Genomic DNA, 26342 nt, shown 5'->3' with positions numbered 1-26342 from the left:
CCATCCCTGTTCCCCCTCCCAGCTATTTTGTGAAACACCTGGTATGATGTCGTTGAGTCACCAGTGTCATTGTCTCCCATTACCATTCGCGGAGGAGAGGGCTATTAATGGTTGCTGGCCACAATGGCTATGCTCTGCTATAGTCAGGGGCAGAAATGCTTCAGAGTACCACTTGCTGGAAGGGACGTGGGTGGCACTGTGGGTTAAACCATAGAGCCAAGGACTTGCCAATCAGAAGGTCGGCAGTTCAAATCCCCGCGACAGGGTGAGCTCCCGTTGCTCGGTCCCAGCTCCTGCCAACCTAGCAGTTTGAAAGCACGTCAATGTGCAAGTAGATAAATAGGTACCGCTCCTGCGGGAAGGTAAATGGCATTTCTATATGCTGCTCTGGTTTGTCAGAAGCGGCTTAGTCATGCTGGCCACATGACCCGGAAGCTGTACGCTGGCTCCCTTGGCCAATAAAGCGAGATGAGCGCCGCAACCCCAGAGTCAGCCACGACTGGACCTAATGGTCAGGGGTCCCTTTACCTTTACTACCACTTGCTGGAAACCACAGGAGGGGAGAGAGCTCTTGTGCTCAGGTCCTGCTCATGGGTTTCCCAGCAGAGGCATCTGGTCAGTCACTGTGAGAACAGGATGCTGGACCAGATGGGCCTTTGGCCTTGAACCAGCACTCACGTTCCCAGACCCTCCAACTATCCCTGTTTTCCAGGGACAGTCCTGGATTTACAGAAGCCACCCCAGTTTCTGATTTGATCCCAGAATGTCCCGCTTTTTCTTAGGACGTCCCTGTTTTCATTGCAGAAATGTTGGGGGGCATGGAGTTACGCGATCCCTGAGCCAAGAAGATAAGTAACTATACAACCTTTAGAAGACATCTGAAGTTTTTTTTAACGTTTAATGTTTTATTATGTTTTTATATATGTTGGAAGCTGCCCAGAGTGTCTGGGGCAATCCAGTCAGATGGGTGGGGTATAAATAAAATAATAATTATAATTGTTATTATGGAAGAGGACATCCCTATTTTCATTGGAGAAATGTTGGTGGGCATGGGTCCTCTTATGTTCTAGATCAGGCATCCCCAAACTTGGCCCTCCAGCTCTTTTGGGACTACAACTCCCATCACCCCTAGCTAACAGGACCAGTGGTCAGGGATGATGGGAATTGTAGTCCCAAAACAGCTGGAGGGCCAAGTTTGGGGGTGCCTGTTCTAGATCCTTTGTGGGAGGCAGAAGATGCCTCTCAATAATTTCTGGTTAATCACATGCAATTGCACTCAGGCACTGCTTACGGGTTTCGCATTGATACATCTGGTTGGCCACCATGAAAACAGGATGCAGAACTAGAAGGGCCATTGGCCTGATCCAGCCAGCTCTTCTTATGCCCCTAACAGCTGTTGGAAGTGGACTGGGAAAATGCAGTGACATCACAGCACACATTTGCATTGCCCCATGTGACGGGGCAGAGCAGAGGTGATGAGCACACTCCATTTCCTCCTGCACAAACAGAAAATTAAATTAAAACGAGACCTTTCCTCATTGCCAAGAGAGGCTCCTGCTTTTCTCCTTGGCCAGGTCCTATGACCGCATCTCTCATGCATTGCTAACCACACTCACGTTTCAGCTGACATACCAGCAGAACAACAAGGCAAGATAGTAATCTCATCCTTGAAGAGTTTTGCTTATTAGCAGCTTGTTGACCACCAAGGAATTTTATCTCTTGATGTGATGCATCTTCCTGAGGGATGGAGTAGATGCGGGGCATTGATAGAATCATTTGGAGAAATGTGACCTCCACAACCCTTGGCTGTGGGTGCGCAACATCCTTTTACAACAGGCTGCAATGTTACCAGCAGCACCGTTCTGCTTCCTGCTGTTGCTTGGGTAGCAGATAGGGCTGGGGAAAGCTTCCAGCCCCCAATTCCTGAGAGCCACTGCTAGGCAGTGCAAACATTACTGAGCAAAAGAGGTTGGTGGTCTGATTTGGTGTAAGCCAGTGCCCTGGGTTCTAGTCACCTCACCTCAAAAAAGGATATTGAAGACATGAACAATGGTTCAGAAAAGGGGAACAAAAAGCATCAGGGAGAGAGAATGACTCCCTTCTGATGAGGAAAGGTTGCAGCAATTGGGATTTTTTTAGTTCAGGGGAAAGGTGAGTAAAAAGTGACATGATAGAAGTTTATTAAATTATGCAAGGCATGCAGGAAGTGGATAGAGAGAATGTTTTCTTCTTCTCACCTAACTCTAGAACTTGTGGAAATCCAATGAAGCTGAAGGTTAGGAGATTTGGGACAGAAAAAATAAATTCCTTCATGCATCACAGAATTAGACTGCGGAACTCTCCCACAGGAGGCAGCGATGGCCACCAACTTGGTTGACTTTAAAGGTGCATTAGTCAAATTCCTGGAAGAGAGCTCTATTGATGGCTACTAGTTGTGATGGCTGTGCTCTGCCTCCTCTACAGCTGCAGGAAGCAATGCTTCTGAATACAGTGGTACCTCGGGTTAAGTACTTAATTCGTTCTGGAGGTCCGTACTTAACCTGAAACTGTTCTTAACCTGAAGCACCACTTTAGCTAATGGGGCCTCCTGCTGCCGCTGCGCCGCCAGAGCACGATTTCTGTTCTCATCCTGAAGCAAAGTTCTTAACCCGAGGTACTATTTCTGGGTTAGCGGAGTCTGTAACCTGAAGCGTGTGTAACCCAAGGTACCACTGTACCAGTTGCTGGAAGCCACAGGAGCAGAGAGGGCTCTTGTGCTCAAGGTCCTGCTTGTGGGTTTACCAGAAGAGGCATCTGGTTGGCCACTGTGAGAACAGGATGTTCTGTGAGCTGCCTTGAGACCTCTGGGTATAGGGCAGAATATAGGTTCAATAAATGAATGAATGAATGAATGTTGGACTAGATATGCAATTGACCTGACCCAACAGGCTCTTCTTATGCCCCTTGCCTGCAATCAAAACCACAAATTGTTTTCGTCACTTTGTTATTAACTTTGGAGGCAGCTGTATTAAGAGCACAAGAACATCCTTATTTTCATTGATGAACCGACAAGGGTTGTCAGGTGCCACTCCACAACCTTTCAAATTAAAGGTTAGGCAGCCTCTGCATGGCACAGATCACAGAGATCTAACAACATCATTTTAATGATGGCCTCTTCATCATTGCAAATTGGTCACTAATGCTGCATGGCTCTCTGTGACCTTTGCTACCCCATCCAGCATTTTCAGTTTCCAGGGAAGCAATGACAAGATTGTTATCAGAACAACATGTAATTATATTTTCTTTTAAATATATTTGCTCTTTCTCTGACTCAGCTTTAACAACAGATCCAGTGCTTTTTCCCCTGGAGGTGCCCAAGGGTTTGCAGTGCTAGAACCATTTTTTCTAGAACAAAAGCACTGAACAGATCCACCTTTTTGAAACGGAAGGTTTTAGCACTCGTGATAGTGCCTTTGCAGCCAATGTGGACAAACTCCTTTGGTTTTCTGCTTATACTGGGAATGGTTCAACAAATTCCCGATCACAACTGCTGGTGGTGCCCCCTTATACTCAGACCCTTGGGTCCATCTAGCTCAGTATTGTCTACAATGACTGGCAGCAAGGGCTTTCTGGAGTTTCAGAGAGGAAGTCTCTCCCAGATGCCACTGGGGATCAAAGCTGGGTCCTTCTGCATGCAAAGCAGGAGCTCTGCTATTGAGCTACAGCATCTTGTATAAATATAAGCTAAGATTCCAGTCCACGTGGTTCTGAAACATGGGCTGATTTAAATAGAAGCGGAGGAATCTGCCTGATGCAAAGTCAGACCATTAATGCATCTCAGTAAGTAGATACCAGATCCTTCCTATTTAGCCACCCTAGAGAGGCCATTGGGGCGCAGGTGGTGCTGTGGGTTAAACCACAGAGCCTAGGACTTGCTGATCAGAAGGTTGGCGGTTCGAGTCCCACGATGGGGTGAGCTCCCGTTGCTCGGTCCCTGCTCCTGCCAACCTAGCAGTTCGAAAGCACGTCAAAGTGCAAGTAGATAAATAGGTACCGCAACGGCGGGAAGGTAAACGGCGTTTCCGTGCGCTGCTCTAGTTCACCAGAAGCGGCTTAGTCATGTTGGCCACATGACCCGGAAACTGTACGCCGGCTCGCTCGGCCAATAAAGCAAGATGAGCGCCGCAACCCCAGAGTCGGTCACGACTGGACCTAATGGTCAGGGGTCCCTTTACCCTTAGAGAGGCCATTGGGTGTACAAAGAGGAGGCCATGAGACCAGCTTGGAGCAAGTAAGGAGCTGGGAACCAGCACTGAGCGCCAAAGAGCAATCGGAATCAGAGCACACACCAAAAGGCAGGACTGAGAACGAGCCGAGAGTCTGGACCAACCAGTAAAACTAGAAACACAACACACGTTGGGTCATGTTACCCAAGCAAAGCTTCACTGATGACAGGAAACCCACATTTAATCCTTCAAGGTTCTGTGGGTAGAGCCAACCACTAGCCTGGGCGGAGTCAATCTGGAAGGGTGGGGTTCTTCACTAAGAAGCTGCAGTGATACAACTGACCACATGGGGCTTTGGAGTCATAGGCTCTGATCTGACCTGGTGGGTTGAGCAATTTACGAAAGGCACTCTGCACATGCTCGCAGATCTCACCTTTCATCTTACTTCACAATCTTCAGACGGCAGGCCCAAGAACATTTGTGACCCCTGATTCCAAAGCAGCATCGCTCATGTTTCACTCCGAACCAGAAACCGATGATGGGGCGGTGAAAATTTCACTGAGGCTGAGATGCAAGCATTTGTTCTATTCCACTGCAAAGATCTGCAGTCTGCAGAACTCCTTCTTGAAAAAGATGCTTCTTGAAAAACAGGCGTGTGTGCAGCCTTGTGCTATGCTTTGGGAAGTTTGCATATTTATATTTATTTTTTATTTAGTTTAAAAAGAGCCTTTGTACCAAGCCTTTCAACCAAGAAGGCTTCCGGAGCAGCTTACATACAATAAATTAAAGCAAGACAAGGGCTGATGATAAATGTGGGTCAACAACATCAGGAGATCACTAACTTGGCAAAGGCTGGCTGAGGGCCTAGGCTAATCTGCCAGAAACAAATTTGAAAGGCTTGTTATTGCCGGGTTCCCTTGCAGAGCAAAGGGAGTCTGTCAATTCCATGTGTGTTCTGACAGATGATGTCACTGCTGCTGCTCCATAGAGCTCTGCTATTCCCCCTGTGACATCATTGCCTCAGGCAAAATTACTTGCGGTGCCTGTTCTGTTTCATGAATTGACACCTTTTAATGTTGCAACAAACCGTTCTGCTAATTCACTGCAGTGGCCACCTGATCCTAACTCATGATGATGCTAATTTGAGATTTCCATTTCCTATTATTAGGCTACAGGTGAGCTCTTCTCTAGGGAGAAGGAAGGGGAATGCAAACAGCCTAACCCAATTTTCAGGTCCAAAAAGCCTTGAGGAGGCAAGGTATGTAAGACAGTAAAAGCGGAAGGTGAAAGGCAGAGGCCAAATGAGGATGTTTGGTTTATGCGAGTGTTACATACAGTGTATGTGACTAAATGCACATGTGTGTGTGCCCCTCACCTGTAGTTCTACACACACTACCAAGAGGTTTGGAATCTTTTGCTAGAAATATGATGTGCGCTCGTTATGAATATGTGTCTGCCCTGAACCTTATGCCCACAAAATTCTCACACAAAATAAATAAAGAAAGATTGCTTTATTACATGAAATGAAAGTGATGGAGTATATAAATGCTGCTTCGGATAGCCAAATTTCAATTTAAGCAGGCAGCAAATACTACAGTACATAAACACCTTGCTCTGAAGAGTAACAGAATCCCTGTTCTCTAAAGCCTAAAGAAAGTGAGTGTGACAGTTTTGCCACAGGACCCACACTAATGTCAAGGGAAGAAATGCTTCACTGCATTCTAATGGAAAAGGGAGGAGGACTCTGAAATGAGCAATTCTTCTAATTCCAATATTTATATTGTTCTATTGTCTCTTCTTTGAATTTGCTGCCTATTTCCCATTTTGTTTATTTTGCTTAACTGAATGTTGAAAGAATATAACCATAGCGAGCAATGACTAAAGTAGATTTCCTTGTTTGTTTCCTGTCTTAAAGTTATTTTAGCATTATCTAGGTGGGAACTATTCTTTTACAGGAGGTGTAGATTAAACTTTGCTGGTCACCAGGTTACATATGCTGATCTTTACATAAAGTATTATGAGCTCAGGGCATGTTGGAGATAAGGCTGGTACCAGGGTCAAAAAAGTTCATAATGGGAATCTTTACTCATATTAAGTTATGCCAACCTTAATGTATGTCATGATCCACAGTAGCAAAGAACAGAAAAAGTTCGTATTTACAATAGGGCTGCCATACGTCCAGATTTCAAAGGGGGATTTTTTCAAAAGGCAGCGCTTTGTCCTGGATCTTAGGCAAGTCAGTCGAAAAATTGCATTTCTTTGGCAAACCTCAACAACTTGGGGGTTTGTCTATGAAAGGCTCAACCACTTCTGGGGTGCCCTGGTTTTTTACTTTTTGAAATATGGCAACCATACACTACAAAAGCCATATTAGAGTGGCAGACTGCACCAGGGCCTATGTGTGCTTGTTTTCTGCTGCTCCAGAGGGTAGAACCCAAACCAATGGCTTCAAGTGAGAAGAAAGGAGATTCCAAAGTAACATTTGGAAGAACTTTCTGGTGGTAAGAGCTGTTTGGCAGCGGAACACTCCTTCACTGAAGGTTCTTAAACAGAGGTTGGATGGCCACCTGTCAGGGATTCTTGAGCTCCAATTCCTGCATTGCAGAGGGTTGGACTAGATGACCCTTGGGGTCCCTTCCGGCTCTGCAATTCTATAATTCTGTAAGCCAGACCAGCCGCTTCATGGATGAGCATGGCCTTATTATGAACCAATCTGGCATTCAGCAACAGCACTACCAAACAGGAGGGCTTGCCAGGTAAGCTCCCAGTACCTTCTCAAGGAGTAGGAGGGCTGGAACAAGACACAGAGACCAATATGTATGCCTCTACCGCAGATGCAGGAAAGTCTTGCATAACCGTGCATGCAGGAAGCAGCCTCCCCCCCCCACCCCTCAGTTGGTCATGCCTGAGATACAGCCTTCCTCAGAAGCTGGCAGGCTTATAATTAAGTTGGATTATTTTGCTCCTGGCGACGAAATGCCATCTTTACACATGTAATACCTTATATAAAGACTAAGCGCAGGTGCTTTAATTCCACTGTGATTTCCTTTCCTTTCTTTAGAGCCCAAATAAAGGAGTAAGAGGATAAGATACCATCTCATTATTATATTTTTTTAAAAGGAAATGAATAGCTTGCTTTGTAAAGGGACAGATGTGAGCAGGAATTATCCTTGTGGGACCTGATGGACTAGAACAATTACCAGTTTGTTTTTGGAATAAACTTCCCAAGAACTCCCTTGACCACTGGCATTCCTGGCACTGGGGCCGATGGGAGTTGCAAGCCAAAGGTTCTGCACCTCTGCTCTAACCACTACACCACATAGGTGAGGGTGGGCTGATGGGAGAGAAGGTGCCTCCCCAAGTTTGCTGGTCTAGAGAGGATAAGATGCAGTGCCCCTGAGCATATGTGGAGTGCCCTTTTCCTCAACAGAGTAATTGCAGCCACTGCCCCTCCCTTTAATGTATGGGACAAGAAGGGTAAGGCCTTATTATCTTGGTGTTTCTGCCACCTTAGCCACTGTCCATTGATGAGCTTGCCATATGCCAAGGATGGCAGAGCTCTTCCGCCTTTGATGGTTGTGTGGAAGAGGATTCCAAGAGCAAGAGAACGATAACTTCCACTGACATTGGCCGTAACTTTAAGTACTTATTTTGAGCTTGCTTTCCTCCTTCGCCCTCCCCTTCCTTTTTTCCTCACGTGCCCTGCCTTTTTCAGATTGTGAACCTGCGGGCAGGGACTGCCTTAGAACTGATTCATGTCAGACCTTTTCAACTTAATGGGTGGGGCACGAACGCTGTCAATAGATTGTTCTTTATTTCCTAGGATTTATGAAATCGGTATGTAAAAACCTCAACACGATTTGCAAAAAAGAATAAATAAATAAAATTACTAATAAAAAAACCAAAACATTCAGAAAACTAAAACCAGTAATAGACTAAGAACATGTTGGCATTCTAGATACAGTGGTACCTCAGGTTAAGAACTTAATTTGTTCCGGAGGTCCATTCTTAACCTGAAACTGTTCTTAACCTGAAGCACCACTTTAGCTAATGGGGCCTCTTGCTGCCTGCTGTGAAGGAGTTACAATTGTGCCGGAGCACAATTTCTGTTCTCATCCTGAAGCAAAGTTCTTAACCCGAGGTACTATTTCTGGGTTAGCGGAGTCTGTAACCTGAAGCGTATGTAACCTGAAGCGTATGTAACCCGAGGTACCACCGTATCTGGGTAGGCCTGCCTAAACAAAACAGGCACCGAAATGAGTACAGCAAAGGATCCGTCTGCCTGAGATCAATAGGCAGGGAGTTCCAAAGTTCAGCTGCCGCCACACTTAAAGATTGACAAATGTGGAACAGGTATTATGTGGCACTTGTAATAAAGCCAGTTCTGCATATCGGAACTGAACCAGATAAGGGATGCACACGAGCCTCAGAGGTCTCCTCGCTCCAAGCAGAAGTACAGGAGCCGCCCATCCTTCTTGGCTTGTGTTCATGCTCCCAGCAGGCTGCCATGGAGACGAGGGTTAAGCCAGGCCATTTCAGAATGTGGCTCCCGGCCTGCATTTTCAGCTGCTCTTTCACAACATGAAAACCCATCGCAGGGGTGTCTGTGCGAAGGTTTGCCTTCTTCGCTGCTCTTTCTCCCCTCGGGTTGCAAACTCCTCTGACACGCTCACCTAAATCAGGAACAGCCTTGGGGAGGGTCCAAAGGTCCCTGTTTGGAACAGGTTAGGCGAGAGCAGAGGTTTGCGTGCCAAGGGGTGGCCGTCACCCAAGTTTGCCAGGGTTCAAAACCCTGCTCTCTGGCAGGCCGCCTCTTCCAGGAGAACATTCAGTGCGCAATCCCAGGCCCTGCCTGAAAACAAGAGACAGGGTAGGCCCCAGGAAGTCAAACGGAGGAGCTGCAGCTCAACAGGGCCGCCTGACTGGGCCTCGTGAAGGAGTACCAGACCGTAGCAGCCCAGGAGGGCCGCCCCACCTTTTGAACTAGCGGTGGGGAACTTTGATTTCCTGCCCCCAGTTGAGGACAACGTGGTAAGCTGTCAAGGGCTTCATGCTGTCCAAGGGTCTAGCCAGGGGGGCAAGGAGGCAGCTGCACTCCTCCATCAAGTAAATAAATAAAAATACTTAACCAATCACATCTCACATAGCTCGGTTCTGCCCCCCCAACATAAATCCTGGCTACGCCCATGATGGTGGCAATGGCCATAGCCAGTGTGGGTGGGCTCAGAGAGAAAACCTGGGCACCCCTTCTCTCCCTTTCTCTCTTTACCTCTCTCATTCCGACACCCCTTTCTCTCTTGCCCTTTCTGAGACACCTTCACTCTAACACCCCTTTTTCTCTGTGTATAATTCTTTCTGATCCCCTTTTCTCTCTTCCTCTTTCTGAGACTCTGTTTTCCTCTCTGATACCCCCTTTTCTCTATATATAGCTGTCTCCCTCCATCTGACACCCCTTTCACTCTTTCTCTTTCTGTGACTCCTTCTGTCACCCTTTTTTCTCTTTCTGTCGGAGATGGTTTTAGACTTTTCTGACTGCTTCCCCTTCATCCCTTCCAATAGGCGGAGTGAGGAGGTTGCCTCAGATGGTAGATGCTGAGGGGTGGCAGTTCAGTGTTGAATAACAGAACGGTGTGCAAATTTACGCACCCTGTTCTACATTCCCTTAAATTAGCCTTCTGCTCTCAAGGTGTGATGGAGGATGCTGGGCCCTTCGCCAGCACTGAGATCCAACAGCCTGTTTGTTCAACTTCCATCCATGCCATATGCCTTGTCCTTCAGACAACAAAGTCATGTGTTTTGTGGAACGTTTTGAACAGAATCAATCATATCTGGACACTTTTTTCATTTATCACCAAACTAGCAGGGATTTTCTAGCCTCACTATGAGAACTCAGTAGAAGGTCAGCTGAAAAGAGTATTTCTCTCAGGGACCCAGACGTTGATCACATGTAAACCTGGAAAATACTGCATGTACCTGGGAAGGACTTTAACTGGATTTGTGTTGTTTAGTACATAAAATAGTTTTAAACGAGGTTCTCATCCCCACATCTCTCTTTCTTTCAGATCAACAACTCGTTTGCTAAAGGTGTGTTAAACCTGCAATATCGAAGGTCATCCACCCTGGAATTGAAGTAGGTTAAGCTGCTTCTCCTACAGTTCACTGTTAACTAAAGAAAATAAATGTGTCTATATTTGTCCTTGAAATCCGATGAGTGCAGAGTTTAGGATCTTCCTATATTTGTCTCTAACAAACCTGACCTTACTAGACTGCCAGATAAACAAGATGGCCCTAGTGTTTCTGCTTATTAGGGTTGCCAACTTAGTAAAATCCATCTTTAAAGATACAAGATGCATTTAATCAACACAGGGTGACTGGTGCATCAGCTGAATCTGAGTCTGTCTGGAGCTGGATAAAATAAGCAGTCAAATAAGCAGACTTGGATTCTAAAGCTGCCAACCAAGGAGGGGAAAAGCACTATCAGTTTGCTGTTGTGCAAGTGGAAAGAGAGAAGGGACTGGGGATGACTGAGTCAAAAGGAAGGATGACGGGGAAATTTGGTTCCGTTTACGCTTAAAGGTGAATCTGCTGAATCCAGACTTCCTGAAATGTGATGAGAACACAAATGCAATCACCTTTGAACTTTGCATGTCTCAAAATTTCGCAACCCACCTTGCAAAGCAAGTAAATGTGGGCCAGAAAAAGAAGCATGTATTAGTGAAAGTGACAAATGAAAGTGCATATGGGGAAATAGCTTGCAAAAATGGCTTTGTTTTTCACTAAAAGTGAGACACTAGTCCTCATGATTCTCCATAAAGTTCTGATTTAGGACATGCCATAGACTGAACCTGGAACCTTCTGCATCCAGAGTGGAAGCTCTACCACAAAGCTACAACTTTATCCACAATGTGCATAAGTTTCGAGGGCAGGCCAGCAGGGATTAGGCAGGAAAACCTCTTTGGGGGGCTGCCATCTCCTGATTTATTTTTCCAGGGCTGGCCCAAAATCCAGAACTTCAGAGCCGGCAAGTTTTCGCAGAAGCACCCAAGCGTCAAAACTGAGCCCCAACAACGTGTCCCAGGAAATGAAGCGTGGCTACCAAGAAACTCACAATGAAACCGGAGTCCTGGTAGATGCAGAGAACGTACATATTGAAGGTGGGCTGTGCCGCTAAAGTACAGTACACTATTTATTTATTTATTTATTTATTTATTTATTTATTTGATTTAAATATTTTTTTATCCCTCTCTCAAACAAAGAAAGACTTCTTGAGGTTTTTACAGTTCACTGAAAAGCAAACAAGGCAGCATTAAATGTTGAAGGCAAGAGGTTACTATGCCACCTTGAGCTCTTTGGAGAAAAGGTGGGATATAAATGTCATAAAAATAAAAATATTCTCCTTAATTTCTTCAGGCTGCATTTCTAAAGAGATCATGCACTTCACCAGAGAATGATCCCCTTGTAGAGAGCCAGACTGAATTCCTTCCTTCCTTCCTTCCTTCCTTCCTTCCTTCCTTCCTTCCTTCCTTCCTTCCTTCTGTGATTTTCTCTACTTATTTAACAAGCATTGCTTATTCTGCTCCAACCCACTAGCAGATTTAATCCATCAGATACACACAGATCTATTTTCTGTACACGACACCAGAATTTTGGAATTATGGAATTCAGTTATGAGGTGCTACAGTGTCCTAGCACGGCGTGCAAACACTGCCAATATATTTACCAAGGAGGGAGGCAATAGACTCTGTTGTAGTCTGCCAAAGGCCAGAAATGTGTTGTTGTTGTTGTTTAGTCGTTTGGACTCTTCGTGACCCCATGGACCAGAGCACACCAGGCACTCCTGTCTTCCACTGCCTCCCACAGTTTGGTCAAACTCATGCTGGTAGCTTCGAGAACACTGTCCAACCATCTCGTCCTCTGTCGTCCCCTTGTCCTTGTGCCCTCCATCTTTCCCAACATCAGGGTCTTCTCCAGGGAGTCTTCTCTTCTCATGAGGTGGCCAAAGTATTGGAGCCTCAGCTTCACAATCTGTCCTTCCAGTGAGCACTCAGGGATGATTTCCTTCAGAATGGATAGGTTTGATCTTCTTGCAGTCCAAGAGTCTCCTCCAGCACCATAATTCAAAAGCATCAATTCTTCGGCGATCAGCCTTCTTTATGGTCCAGCTTTCACTTCCATACATCACTACTGGGAAAACCATAGCTTTTACTATACGGACCAGAAATGTAGATAGACCTAATTGACTAGGAGGGGCCAGATCCTCTGCCCACAATCCTCTGAGCTGTTCTGTTAAAAACTTCCACGCCTGTCTGTGTTCTGCAGCCCTACACCAGCACAGAATCACCCCTTTCATTTTTTAAAACCTACACATGCATCTCTCAAGCTTCTAGTTCTCAGGGCTGTGTTATGGACTATATTAGGCGAGGAAGGTGGGAGTTGGCAGGATCACCAGGGCGGGGCTTCAGCACCCTGGACAGCTGATTTCTCCTCTTCCCTGATTACCAGATATATACAGTGCTGAGGTTCCATTTCTGACACCTCCAGCATGTAAACATTAGTATTGTTAATTGTTTTTATTGTTTTTATTATGCTTTGATTATTTTTATTTTTATTACATTTTTATTATTTTTATTACATATGTTGTGCTTTGTATATTGTAACTTTGTGTTGTGGGCTGCCCTGAGACCTACAAGTATAGGGAGGTATACAAATGTAATAAATAAAATAATAAAATAAATGAAAAATGGATCTAGGAGGTAGGTTTGGCAGGGAAAGAGACCTCTTTCTGGCTGAGACCCTGAAGACTCTAAATAAGGGCCCCCTCCACCCAGAACTCCTCCATTGTCCATGGGCCACCTGTCAGTCACTTGCCATCATATGACATTGATTCATATTTGATCCAGCAGTTTGCAACTGTGGAACTGGAAGCCCACTCTAAGTGTGCTCCTCAACAAGAATTCAAGTCACCTCTGCAAGTGTCTACACCAATACTCCATATTGGGGGAAGCCAATATGGCACCCTCCAGATGTTATTGGACTACGACTCCCATCATCCCTTGCTGTTGATCCATGTTGGCAGGTGTGAGAAGTCGTTCGTGGAAACAAACAGACAAAGGACTTCAATATAAGGTTAACCCTTTTATTAGTCGCGTTTGCAAAGGCGGACCCTCCGTACCCGTAGATACGAAGAGCCTCGATCAGGCATAAGCGCAGCAGTTTTATCCCTACAGCTGCCGCCCCTCTTTCAGAGGCTTGGCTTACAATCTACTTATCAGAGTTCAACACATTTCTAATACATTGTCCACTCTACACTAACCACTTCATCTATTATCAGATATGGGCCTACGCCCCTTGGATTTCTTTATCCTGTGTACGCAGCTCATGGGGACTTTCCAGACTGAGTTTGAGGCACACCCTTGCTTGTAATTTTTCCTTTATTTCTTAATCTCACAATCCCCCCTCTCTTTGATACCTTGCCTCAAACTCACGTAGCTGCTCCCAGTGATTTCTCTCCTCCTCATCTGTCGGTATGGGTTCGTATCTCATTGCCATTAGTTGAGTGGTTACATGCCGCTGGGCTATTAGGGAGAGTGAGTTGTTAATAGTCTTAACGAAAATGGGCAATACACAGGGGATTAGTACGCATCCAGCGGCTATTAACCCAATTAAAGCTACAATGGCTTGTAATCCAGGTAATTTTGGAAACCATGAGCTGAATAATTCCTTGAAGTTAAGGCCTTCCCATGTTTGCACAGGAACATGCGCTAACTTTATCATTCGGTCAGCTATATCTTTTACTACCCTTCCGCTATCATCTATTTCAATGCAACAATTTGTTAGATTAAATTTTCCACAAACCCCGCCTTCTTTCGCTAATAAATATTCGAGCGCTAATCTGTTTTGCATAATATAGGTACGGCTTTTTGCACTTTCCTTAGCGAGTTTTGTTAAAGCGGCAGCGGTTTCATTAGTTATAATTTCTACTACAGCTTGTAAGCGAATAATACGATTTAATAGATAAATTGGGTCCCTCCCAAAAGATCCCGCTGTTCCATCATTAGCCCAAGTCGCGGGACCATAATATTGAATTATTCTTTCGGGGGGCCACTCATTATCCTGCCAGGTCCCTATGTGAATCGCCCTCTTTCTCCTGGGCCCAATTTCTTCATATACAGGCATACCCAGCTTAGCTTTCGTCTCTAAAGGGAGTAAGAAGAAGCTGGGTCGAAGGGTGGTCAATACACAGGACCCTACCCAATTTAGAGGCAGCCTGTTATATGCATACCCCCCACATGCCCAATAAAATCCATCTGGGGTTGTCCATTCCTTTGAGGTGTTTTGGGGGTCCTGGAGAAAGGTCATGTTAATCATGTTAGCTAATGCAGGTGGCCATTCTCTGGTATTGTTATCTGAACTCCACCATTGCTTATCATTCCACTGTCCCACACAAGGGGTATCTCCCACCTTGGTGCTCCCCTCTGTACTTGGCGCGTTCCTGACAAAGCATTCCATTCCCACCAGGTTATTTGATATTTGCCAGACCTCATTGCCTGGATGATGGTATGTGTATTTCTTTTCATTTCTCCAGACCTCAGTGTAATTTACCTCGTGAGCCACCCAAGGCCATTGGTCTCCCATGTTTGTCCCTCCACACACGAAACAATTCCTCACAGTTAACTCTTTGGCGATGGTCTCAGCCAGGCTTAAAAACATGTTATGGGCTCTTGAGGGTAGGGGTAAGTTGTTTAACTGCTGTATTTCTTCCTCGAAGCTCTCATATACTGAAATGGGCTTTTTGCTAACTCTTGTGGTATGTATTTTTATGACCAGATACCCATAAGGATCCCTTCCGGTTCCATCTATCCCTAAACCAAAATGAATATATTTGGGGCTAGTGGAAGGACGTTCCTTAGCCCATAAACATACAGGGTTGCATTTCCCCCTTTATATCCATATACATATATGCTGGACGTAATGGGTCCCACTGCTAGGGGCTCGTAACATTCTGTCTTATTTTCTCTAGTTTTGCATCTAAAATATTGGGTCTGATTATGGACACAGGGATCTAATTTTTTCACACATTCTGGAGCAACGTTGTAATACATTAGAGTTTGTGTAATCATAGTCCCAGTCCTAGTAGTCTGGATGCACTGGTCACAATTCTGAATTTCTTTGGCCGTGACACCCCTTAACATAATCAACAGGCCAATTCCCATCACTACTTTCTTTACTCCCTCCCTTGTCATTGTTTCTGTCTTAATTGGTCCACTGCTTGCACCACTGTAGGGGTTCTAGTCAGACTACAATGGACCTCTCCTTCTAAGGTGATTGTGCAATATTGGATAATTATGTCCTCTATGAAGATTATGTTACATAACCTTGTACAATGCACGCATAATACACAACACTCACAATGGACACAACAACAACATTCATAGAAGCACTTGCAATCACAGAATAGGCACATTAAGGTCAGCGTTTGAGTCCTCTCTGGTTCCTGGTTCCCTGATTGGTAAGCGTCACCTTTAGTGGGTTGTCTGAATCAACAGATACCCTCCAATCTTGCGGAGCTTTCTTGACCCTATGATAGTGAGTCCACCCGTGCTCTCTGGTCCTTACTGCATATTCGGTGGTAAGCAGTACCTGGAACGGACCTTCCCAAGCAGGTTGTAGCTTCTCCGCCTTCCACGCTTTTATCAGGACCCGGTCACCAGGCTGAAATGTGTGCTGATGTTCCAATAGTGGAGGACGCTGGACCAAAACGCCACGTCTATGAAGAGACAACAAAGACTGGGAGAGTGACCGCAAATATTTTCTTAGGAACAAATCTTTAAATTCTACCAGGGGCTGACCCAGCTGGGCTAGGTATGGTCTTCCCATCACCAATTCGAAGGGGGAGATTCCCAGGTCCTTTCTTGGTGCTATTCGTATTCTTAACAAAGCCAGGGGAAGGTTTTTCGTCCAGGGTAGCCCATTTTCCAAGTATAATTTAATTAAGTGTTTTTTAATTTCTGCGTTCGCCCTTTCTACCTTCCCACTGCTTTCAGGATGCCATGGTGTGTGGAGGTCCCATTTAATTCCCAGGGCTGCCATCACTTCTTGTAACACTTTCTGGGTAAAGTGTGTACCTCTATCTGAATCTATGGCCTCGATTATACCATACCGGGGAACGATATGTTCTAGAACAGCCTTAGTAACCACTTGTGCCGTCGCCTTCCTGCTAGGGAAAGCCTCCATCCACCCCGTGAGATGATCCTTGAACACCAATAAATATTTCTGCCCCCCCCCCTTTCGGGTAGTTCAGTGAAATCTACCTGCACTCTTTGGAAAGGCCATACTGCTAACGGCCTCCCTCCTCTCTCAGTTATTTTGGCCCTGGTCTTGTTTACTTTTTGACATATCAAACATTTCCAGGCTATGGCATGTGCCATAGGCCACATGTCCTTACTCCAATATAGGGGTTTTACCATATTGATCATTGCTTCCGTCCCGAAGTGCCCACCCTCATGCACCTTTTCTAGGATCCCCATCATTATAGCTTTTGGTATTACCACTTGCCCTGCTGGGGTTTCCCATCCATTATCCCTCTGTTTCCATCTCTCCTTCTTCATGTAATCAATTTCTTGGGGGGTAAAAACCAGGTTTTCTGTGTCCGCTTTGGTCAAGACAGGTACTTTCAAACTATACTGTTGAACCAGTGCAGCTCTAGGGATGCCCTTGGCGGCTTCCTTCGCTCTCAAATCAGCCCACCTGTTTCCTACTTCTTCGGGACTCGTTCCTTTGGTGTGGGCTGAAATATGAACCACTGCCACCTTTTCTGGTCCAGTAAGGGCATTCAATAGCCTTTCTAGCAATGCCATGTGCTCTATTTGTTTTCCATCTGCCTTAATATATATCCCCGGTCCCGCCAAGTTCTACCAAAAGTATGTACCACCCCCCCATGCGTAGCGGGAGTCTGTCCATATGGTTACCTCTAAGCCCCTTGCCAACTCGAGAGCCCGTGTCAGGGCCATGATTTCACATTTCTGAGCCGACCAGGTTGCCGGCAAAGCCCCGCTTTCGAGAATTTCCCCATCTTCTTTAACTATAGCGTATCCTGATTTTCTCCTCCCTTCTTCAACATAACTAGAACCATCAGTGTACCATCTTTCTCCTTCCTCCAGGGGCACTTCTGACAAATCTTCCCGGACTTTTGACATTAATTGTATAGTACTCATACAGTCATGTTCATCTGGCTCCCACTCTTTTCTTTCCCCGATCAGAAACTCAGCTGGATTTAAATTTCGGTCGGTTCCCAGAGTAATATTGGGGCTTGTCCTCAAAATAGTTTCATATTTTACTAAGCGACCGTCCGTCATCCAGGTGGAGGCTGCCCCCGTCATCACAGTAGATATTTGATGTGGGCTATGAACTATTAGGGCCCCACCAAAAGTCAATTTTCTACTCTCAACCACCAATACAGCCGCTGCTGCCACCGCCTGGATGCAGGTGGGCCATGCCTGTACTACTGGTTCCAAGGTTTTGCTAAGATATGCAACTGGCTGATATCGCCCCCCCTCTCTTTTGGGCCAAGACCCCTACAGCAGTCTGGGAACCGATCGTTACATACAAGTGGAACGGTTGCTGAAGATTGGGCAGTGCTAAGACCGGGGCCCCGATCAGAGTCCTTTTTATTTCTTCCCATTTTAATCCATCCTCCTGTTCCCATGTTACCTTTTCGTCCCCAATGAGTTTTTGATTTAAAAATTGAACCAATTTTGCATATTGGTCTATCCACAATCTACAATATCCCAGTAGTCCTAACATCCTCCTCACGTCTGTTTTATTTCTTGGGGGTTGCAGTTCCAAAATTCCCTTGACTCTCTCTGGGTCTAGTTTTCTTGTTCCTCCCTCCAACAGATGCCCTAAATATTTTACTTTCTTTTGCACGAACTGCAGTTTTTCCTTTGACACTTTTACTCCTAATTTTCCCAACCAGTTCAATAATCTTATAGAATCCTGCCTCACTTCTTTTTCTTTTTCTTTCTCTTATTTTCTATAAGGTACTTTTTCAATTGTGTCATCCAATACCTTTCAGTCTCCCCCTCAGGGTTCCAGTTGTACATTTTGTCCGACCCTATAGGGTATTTTGGCCAAATCACCCTACAGAAGTTAATCATAGTCACTTTTGACAAACCAACTGTATATTGTCTCATATAATCCTCATTCCATTGTATTAATACTTGCCCTAATGGACTATTAGGGTCTATAGGACCCTTCACATTTATCTCCTTCTGTCTCTTACTCTGACCCTTACCCATGGTTTACAATGTCTCCAACTTCACTTTCTATCACAATCACACGGAATCGCCTGGCCGCTTCCCTCGCGGGATAGACGGAACCGCAAGCTAATCCTCTCGTCAGGGCAGAGCCCTGATCCACACTCACGCGTCCATATGGAACCTCTCTTTCACTCAAGAGACGAGTCTCTCACCCCCGCCCCGTAACACAGTTTACAAAAATTCTCACGTCTACTCACCCAATACAGTCCAGCGCCGCTTCTCGCGACTAGTGAACAGGCGGGCGTCCCCGCTGGGCTCTCGCGGTCCCTGACCGCTGATAATCGAGACTGTCTCTCCCACCTATATTGAGTCCTGTCTTAGCCCTTGTGGATTGCTATGAACAAATCCCGGCCCCGAGCCACTCCGAAAGGACGGAGGGGCGCCTGCCCGGGGTCCGAGTATCGCTCGAGCCACCCGTCAAGGGCCCCACGTTGGGCGCCAGAATTGTGAGAAGTCGTTCGTGGAAACAAACAGACAAAGGACTTCAATATAAGGTTAACCCTTTTATTAGTCGCGTTTGCAAAGGCGGACCCTCCGTACCCGTAGATACGAAGAGCCTCGATCAGGCATAAGCGCAGCAGTTTTATCCCTACAGCTGCCGCCCCTCTTTCAGAGGCTTGGCTTACAATCTACTTATCAGAGTTCAACACATTTCTAATACATTGTCCACTCTACACTAACCACTTCATCTATTATCAGATATGGGCCTACGCCCCTTGGATTTCTTTATCCTGTGTACGCAGCTCATGGGGACTTTCCAGACTGAGTTTGAGGCACACCCTTGCTTGTAATTTTTCCTTTATTTCTTAATCTCACACAGGCCTGATGGAAACTGGAGTCCAACAACATCTGGAGGCCACCACCATACTGGCTTGATGGGCTTTACTCAGCCTAAGGCATCTTCATGTGTACTTTTGCCTACTTATTTTCAATATTTAGAATTCAAATTGTTGGTTTTTCTAAAGGATCAGAATATGCAGAATATGAAGAACACCAGTTGTTTGTGAACCCAAAGGAACTCTGATACAAACCTGTTCTCTCCCCCACATTTAGATTCCAGCGGATTCTGTTTGTTGAAACCATCATTGCTGTCTGTTAACGGTGTGGGTGACAACGCAGGCACCCAGAAGGATCACAAAAGCAACCGGGGTGGCAAAGATCTGCAGAAGAATGGGAAATGGCCTTGGGCTGCCACTGTCCTGAAGGGCGGAGATCCCATTTGTGCAGGAAGCCTGGTTGCAGAAAACTGGGTGCTGAGCGCCAGGAGCTGTGTAGAATCTGGGTGAGTTTCCAGAATGCCATTGCTGACATTTCTTTTCTGGGCAGAAAGGTCAATGCATGGTGGCATCCCTAGAAGAAGAGGGCCTGTTCCTTTGAAGCATAGCTACAGGGGTTGGTTGGGAAGTCGCAACCCTGGAGTCCAGTCCTACAGTTCCCCTCTCACCTGGACATATTTTGTTTTTATTCACAAGAACGTAGGAAGGCGCCTTGTATTGAATCAGACCTTTGGTCCATCTGGCTCAGAATTGTCTGCCCTGACCGGCAGCAGCTCTCTGTGGTTTCAAGCAGGGTCTTTCTTTCCCATATCTACCTGGAGATGCCAGGGACTGAACCTGGGTCCTTCTGCACACAGTGGAGATGCTCTGCCACTGAACTATGGCCCGTCCCTATTCTAAATTATGATTGTCATTGTCGTTATGATTATATTTATTTACATCCCTCCTTTTCCCCCAGACTGGGGCTCAAGGTGGCTTACGTAAATTAAAACAGATAAAATACAGAAAGCTAAAAACATATATACATAAGAAAAATAGACAGATGATAGATGATAGATAGATAGATAGATAGATAGATGATAGATAGATAGATGGGACGTGGGTGGCGCTGTGGGTTAAACCACAGAGCCTAGGACTTGCCGATCAGAAGGTCGGCAGTTCGAATCCCCGCGACGGGGTGAGCTCCTGTTGCTCGGTCCCTGCTCCTGCCAACTTAGCAGTTCGAAAGCACGTCAAAGTGCAAGTAGATAAATAGGCACAGCTCCGGCGGGAAGGGGGACGCAGGTGGTGCTGTGGGTAAAACCTCAGCGCCTGGGGCTTGCCGATCGCATGGTCGGCGGTTCGAATCCCCACGGCGGGGTGAGCTCCCGTCTTTCAGTCCCAGCTCCTGCCCACCTAGCAGTTCGAAAGCACTCCTAAGTGCAAGTAGATAAATAGGGACCGCTTTCTGGCGGGAAGGTAAACGGCGTTTCCGTGTGCTGTGCTGGTGCCGGCTCGCCAGAGCAGCTTCGTCACGCTGGCCACGTGACCCGGAGGTGTCTCCGGACAGCACTGGCTCCTGGCCTCTTAAGTGAGATGGGCGCACAACCCTAGAGTCGGACACGACTGGCCCGTACGGGCAGGGGTACTTTTACCTTTACCAGCGGGAAGGTAAACAGTGTTTCCATGCACTGCTCTGGTTTGCCAGAAGCGGCTTAGTCATGCTGGCCACATGACCTGGAAGCTGTACACCGGCTCCCTCAGCCAATAAAGTGAGATGAGCGCCGCAACCCCAGAGTCGTCCGCGACTGGACCTAACGGTCAGGGGTCCCTTTACCTTTACATAATAATAATAATAATAATAATAATAATAATAATAATAATAAATTTTATTTATATCCCGCCCTCCCCAGCCGAAGCCGGGCTCAGGGCGGCTAACAATAATCAAATAATCAAACAATCAAATAGTTACACATTCAAAATATTTCATTATAAAAATTAATTAAAATCAAATTAATGGCAACCGATTAAACAAGATTCTGTACAGGTTGCCAGAGGAGGGAGTCAGGCTGCGCCCTGACCAAAGGCCTGGTGGAACAACTCTGTCTTGCAGGCCCTGGGGAAAGATGTCAGGTCCTGCAGGGCCCTAGTCTCTTGTGACAGAGCGTTCCACCAGATTGGAGCCGCAGCCGAGAAGGCCCTGGCTCTAGTTGAGGCCAGCCTAACCTCTCTATTATATATCCATAGTATTCAACGTTCATGTTACTTTACAAGTGTCACTGTATTCCTCCCAATGATTTCAACTGTTTACAGTGGTCTCTCGATATGTTAAAAAGTTATTCCAGTCTTTCACAAATATTCGGTCTTCCTGGTTTCTGATCTTTCCTGTCAATCTTACCATTTTGGCCTATTCCATCAGTTTGGTCTGCCACTCTTCTCTGGCCGGTGCTTTTTCTTCTTTCCATCTTTGGGCTAAGAGCATCCTTGCTGCTGTCGTTGCATACATAAACAGTCTTTTCTTTTGGGAGTTCCACACCTATGATTCCTAACAGGAAAATATATAGATATAGTTTAATTACTTTATTTATTTATTTATTTATTTATTTATTTATTTATTTTATTATTTAAGCTCTAATAGAATTAAAACAATTTAAAAACAAATCTATTAAAACACACATAATAAAAACAGCACAGCACTATTTAAAAAACCTTTCCAGGAAAAACAGTCATTTCCCAAAGGTCTGTCGGAATAAAACAGTCGGCAGAAGGACATCAAGGAGGGGATCAGTCTGGCCTCTCTAGGGAGGGAGTTCCAAAGCCTAGGAGCCACCACCAAGAAGGCCCTCTCCTGCATCCTCACCAAGCATGCCTGTGAGGTGGTGGGACTGAGAGAAGGGCCTCCTCTGAAGATCTCAGAGCCCGGGCAGGTTCATATGGAAAATACAGTCCTTCAGACAGCCTGAACCTCAGTTTGCCCTGTTCAGACTATGCCACTGGCAATTTGATTCATCTTTTGGCTATTTCAAGTGACTACTCTCAACAAAGTACCGCATGAAATACTTGAATAAGCTTAGCAGTCATGGGATAAGAGGCAGGGTCATCCTGTGCATCAGGAACTCATAAAGACACATGAAATATACTCAGAATCGAGAGTGGATTTCATGCTCTTTATTCAGCTCATAGTGGTGAGGAGGAATGGAAGTTCCCCCAGAATGTCTGCTTTATATACATTATTTACATAATGGGCCCCACGTGATTGGCTAATTCCGGGATTCACCTGTAGGCCAATCTGGTTGCAGATTCACTTCCACCTGGAGCTGGATTGGGTGGCTCCTGTAGACCAATCAGACTGCTGCATTCTGGATCCTATTGTTCTAGGACCAATCAGACTGCTGCATTCTGAATCCTATTGTTCTAGAACCAATCAGACTGCTGCATTCTGAATCCTATTCAACTCAGTACAGTACATAACAACACAGAAAGCAGAGAGTAGGAATAAATGGGAAGTTCTCCCAATGGAGGGATGCAGAAAGTGGAATCCCACAAGGATCCATATTGGGACTCACACTTTATAAGACATTCTAGAGCTAGGGATGAGCAGTGATGTGGCCCAGTTTGCTGATGAGACCAAATTGTTTGGGGTGGTTAAAACAAACTGAGTGAAAGGGCAGTAAAATGGCAAAAGCAGTTCACTGTAAGCAAGTGTAAACTGATGCATACCACGGCAATATATATATATATATATATATATATATATATATTTGCTTTCGTAGATTTTCACGGGTACAGGAATGCAGGTTTTGGTGTCCTCGGGTGTCTTCCCGTGTAAAAGTTGGGGTGTCTAGGCGACGTTTCGACGAGGTCTCACTCGTCATCTTCAGCCTGAAGATGACGAGTGAGACCTCGTCGAAACGTCGCCTAGACACCCCAACTTTTACACGGGAAGACACCCGAGGACACCAAAACCTGCATATATATATATATATATATTAATTTTGCATAGACGCTTATGGGGTCTGAACTGGCAGAGACTGACTAGGAATGAGACCTTGGGTTCATAGTGGATAGCTCCATTGAAGACATTGACCCAATGTGCAGCAACTGTGAAAAAAGCAAATTCAATTTTGGGGGTCATTAGAAAAAGGATTTCTGAGAATCACAAGCAGGGAGAGTCCTGTTGCATTCAGGTCCTACCTGGGATCTTCCCACTGGGGCATCTGGTTGGTCCCTTGAGAGAACAGAATGCTAAACTAGTTTGACCTGACCTCTGCTTATGCCCTTAAACTGTTTTAATGACTTTATTGCTTTATTCCTAGAATCATAGAACTGTAGAGTTGGCTGGGACCCAAAGTTCAAGGTTTATTATTGTTTGGAGCCAATTATCATTACAATATTATGTTTTTAGATATGCTGTAAGCCACCCAGAGCCGAGGACTTGCCGATCAGAAGGTCGGCGGTTCGAATCCCCACGACGGGGTGAGCTCCCGTTGCTCGGTCACTGCTCCTGCCAACCTAGCAGTTCGAAAGCACGTCAAAGTGCAACTAGATAAATAGGTACTGCTCCGGAGGGAAGGTAAACGGCGTTTCCGTGCGCTGCTCTGGTTCGTCAGAAGCAGCTTAGTCATGCTGGCCTCATGACCCGGAAGCTGTACGCCGGCTCCCTCGGCCAATAAAGCAAGATGAACGCCATAACCCCAGAGTTGGTCATGGCTGGACCTAATGGTCAGGGGTCCCTTTACCTTTTTAAGCCGCCCAGAGTGGCTGGGGAAACTCGTTCAGATGAGTTTAACAACAACAACAACAACAACGCTCTGTCACAAGAGACTAGGGCCCTGCGGGACTTGACATCTTTCCGCAGGGCCTGCAAGACGTAGCTGTTCTGCCAGGCCTTTGGTCGGGGTTCAGTCTGACTCCCTCTCCCCTTTCATAAGAACTTGCATGAAAGTGGCGTCCCAATTTTTCTTACAGGCCCATATAAGTTCAGCACAAACAGTTGGGCCTGGTGAGCATTTAAGGTCCCCAACCCTAATCTGCGGGTTGCCATTTGATTGGATTTTATACTGATTCTGATCTGATTTGAGGATGTATTTTAATTGATTGTCTGATTTTATGTTAATATGTTATACATTTGATGTTAGCCGCTCTGAGCCCGGCTTCGGCTGGAGAGGGCGGGATATAAATAATTTTTATTATTATTATTATTAACAACAACAGCTCCTACTACATTAAATGCAGCGTAAGCCAGGGACAAACTCTGAAAACACAAACAACCATGATTTAAAACATTCATTTCATTTAAAGTTTCCCTTAACAGCTTTTTGTCCCCATGGCATCTGGTATTAGAGGTATATTTCCCTCACATGGAAGATCCATTTGGCAAATGGCTGCCTAATCTAGGCCAGTGGCCATCTTGGAGCAGAGAGTTCCACAGAAGTTATTCAGTACCTAAGCATAGTACAGAGTTCTTCTGACCAATCAATCAATAATCTTGCTATAAGGAAAATGAGATAGAAGCAGCATCAGGAATGGTTTAAAAACAATCGCTGTGTTTTCTTCGTAGAATTGTAAGAATGAGCTCCAGTTTATGATCCCTATTAATCTTTTATCCTATAAAGTTTCTTAACCCACCAAATTAACCTCAGCACGCGGCTTGCTCAACTGCAAATCTGGCTCCTCCTGTCTATCTCAAATTTATCTGGCTTTGTCAATAACTGTGAAATCTGAGCTTGGCTGTCTGCTGATGAAATTAACAGTGCAAGCCGCTACATGTCCACATCAAAGTAAGTCTCATTGAATTCAATGGGGCTTATTACCAGGTAAGCGTGTACACAATGGTAACTTAAGCCACTTGGCTGGTTTGAAGTAATGAACTCCGGTGGTGCAGGTTACAGCTATATTTCAGTTTTATTGCATTAGCCAGTAGGCATAACACATAATCAAAACTTGGGAATGTTAGATTTTCTGCAGCAGTTTAAGAACCTAAGAAGAGCCTGCTGGATCAGGCCAAAGGCCCATCAAGTCCAACATGGTGATCTCACAGTGGCCAACCAGATGCCCCAAAGGGAAACCAGCAAGCAGGATTTGAGCACAGGAACACTGTCCCCTCGTTTCCAGCAACTGGCATTCAGAAGCATTGCTGCCTCCAACCACAGAGGCAGAGCATAGCCATCAAGGCTAATATATATATATATATATATCTGTGAATTTGTCCTATCCTTTTTAAAGCCATCTGGATGGGACGTGGGTGGCGCTGTGGGTAAAACCTCAGCGCCTAGGACTTGCCGATCGCATGGTCGGTGGTTCGAATCCCCACGGCGGGGTGAGCTCCCGTCTTTCGGTCCTAGCTCCTGCCCACCTAGCAGTTCGAAAGCACCCTTAAGTGCAAGTAGATAAATAGGTACCGCTTTATAGCGGGAAGGTAAACGGCGTTTCCGTGTGCTGCACTGGTGCTGGCTCGCCAGATGCAGCTTGTCACGCTGGCCACGTGACCCGGAAGTGTCTTCGGACAGCGCTGGCTCCCGGCCTCTTGAGTGAGATGAGCGCACAACCCTAGAGTCGGACACGACTGGCCCGTATGGGCAGGGGTACCTTTACCTTTACCTTTAAAAGGCATCTAGGTTGTTTGCCATCGCTGCCCTCCCGTTGGGGTGAGTTCCGTAGTTTAACTATGTACTGCGTGAAGAAGTCCTTTCTTTGGTCTGTTCCGACTCTTACAACCTTCAGCTTCATGGGATGTCCACTAGCTCTAGTGTTATGAGAAAAGGAGAAAAACTTTGCTCTGCCCACTTTCTTCATACCATGCATAATTTTATATACATTTTTTATGACACAATGGTGAACGTGTCCAGCACAGGATTTGGCTAAAGGCAAAAGGAACTGACCCATTTCCTTGATGAAGTGACTTTGATGTTACTGCTAACATTAAAAAAAGAGAGATAATAGTAACAATAATAATAGCTATAACAATGGCCATGTTCTGCCTCCATGGTTGAAGGCATCAGTGCTTCTGAATACCAGTTGCGGGAAACCACAGGAGGGGGGTTCCGTTGTGTTTGAATCCTGCT

The 26342-nt window shown here is 45.7% G+C and overlaps 2 protein-coding genes and 1 long non-coding RNA gene across 5 annotated transcripts in view; 2 read left to right on the top strand and 1 right to left on the bottom strand.

The window, feature by feature from the left end:
- LOC310832558 (uncharacterized protein) overlaps nucleotides 1–26342 on the top strand; it is a 43803-nt gene that overhangs the window by 11878 nt on the left and 5583 nt on the right. For all 3 annotated transcript variants that reach the window (XM_083714536.1, XM_083714538.1, XM_083714537.1), the window contains 3 exons: nucleotides 10268–10335; nucleotides 11196–11359; nucleotides 19577–19805. In XM_083714536.1, coding sequence (XP_083570662.1) covers nucleotides 10268–10335; nucleotides 11196–11359; nucleotides 19577–19805 — 461 coding nt within the window. The remainder of the gene's footprint in view (nucleotides 1–10267; nucleotides 10336–11195; nucleotides 11360–19576; nucleotides 19806–26342) is intronic.
- The window catches only part of POR (cytochrome p450 oxidoreductase), a 96541-nt gene that overhangs the window by 68608 nt on the left and 1591 nt on the right, over nucleotides 1–26342 (bottom strand). The gene's annotated exons all lie outside the window — the stretch shown is intronic.
- On the top strand, nucleotides 11459–19409 carry LOC310832771. The gene is made up of 3 exons (XR_014558425.1): nucleotides 11459–11982; nucleotides 12436–13281; nucleotides 19344–19409. It is a non-coding gene; the product is annotated as an uncharacterized lncRNA (long non-coding RNA).

This window comes from Podarcis gaigeae, assembly GCF_964106915.1.
Source record: "Podarcis gaigeae genome assembly, chromosome: 15".
Lineage (NCBI taxonomy): Eukaryota > Metazoa > Chordata > Lepidosauria > Squamata > Lacertidae > Podarcis > Podarcis gaigeae.
The sequence above is the reverse complement of the archived record's forward strand: the minus strand, read 5'-3'. Positions and strand labels throughout refer to the sequence as shown.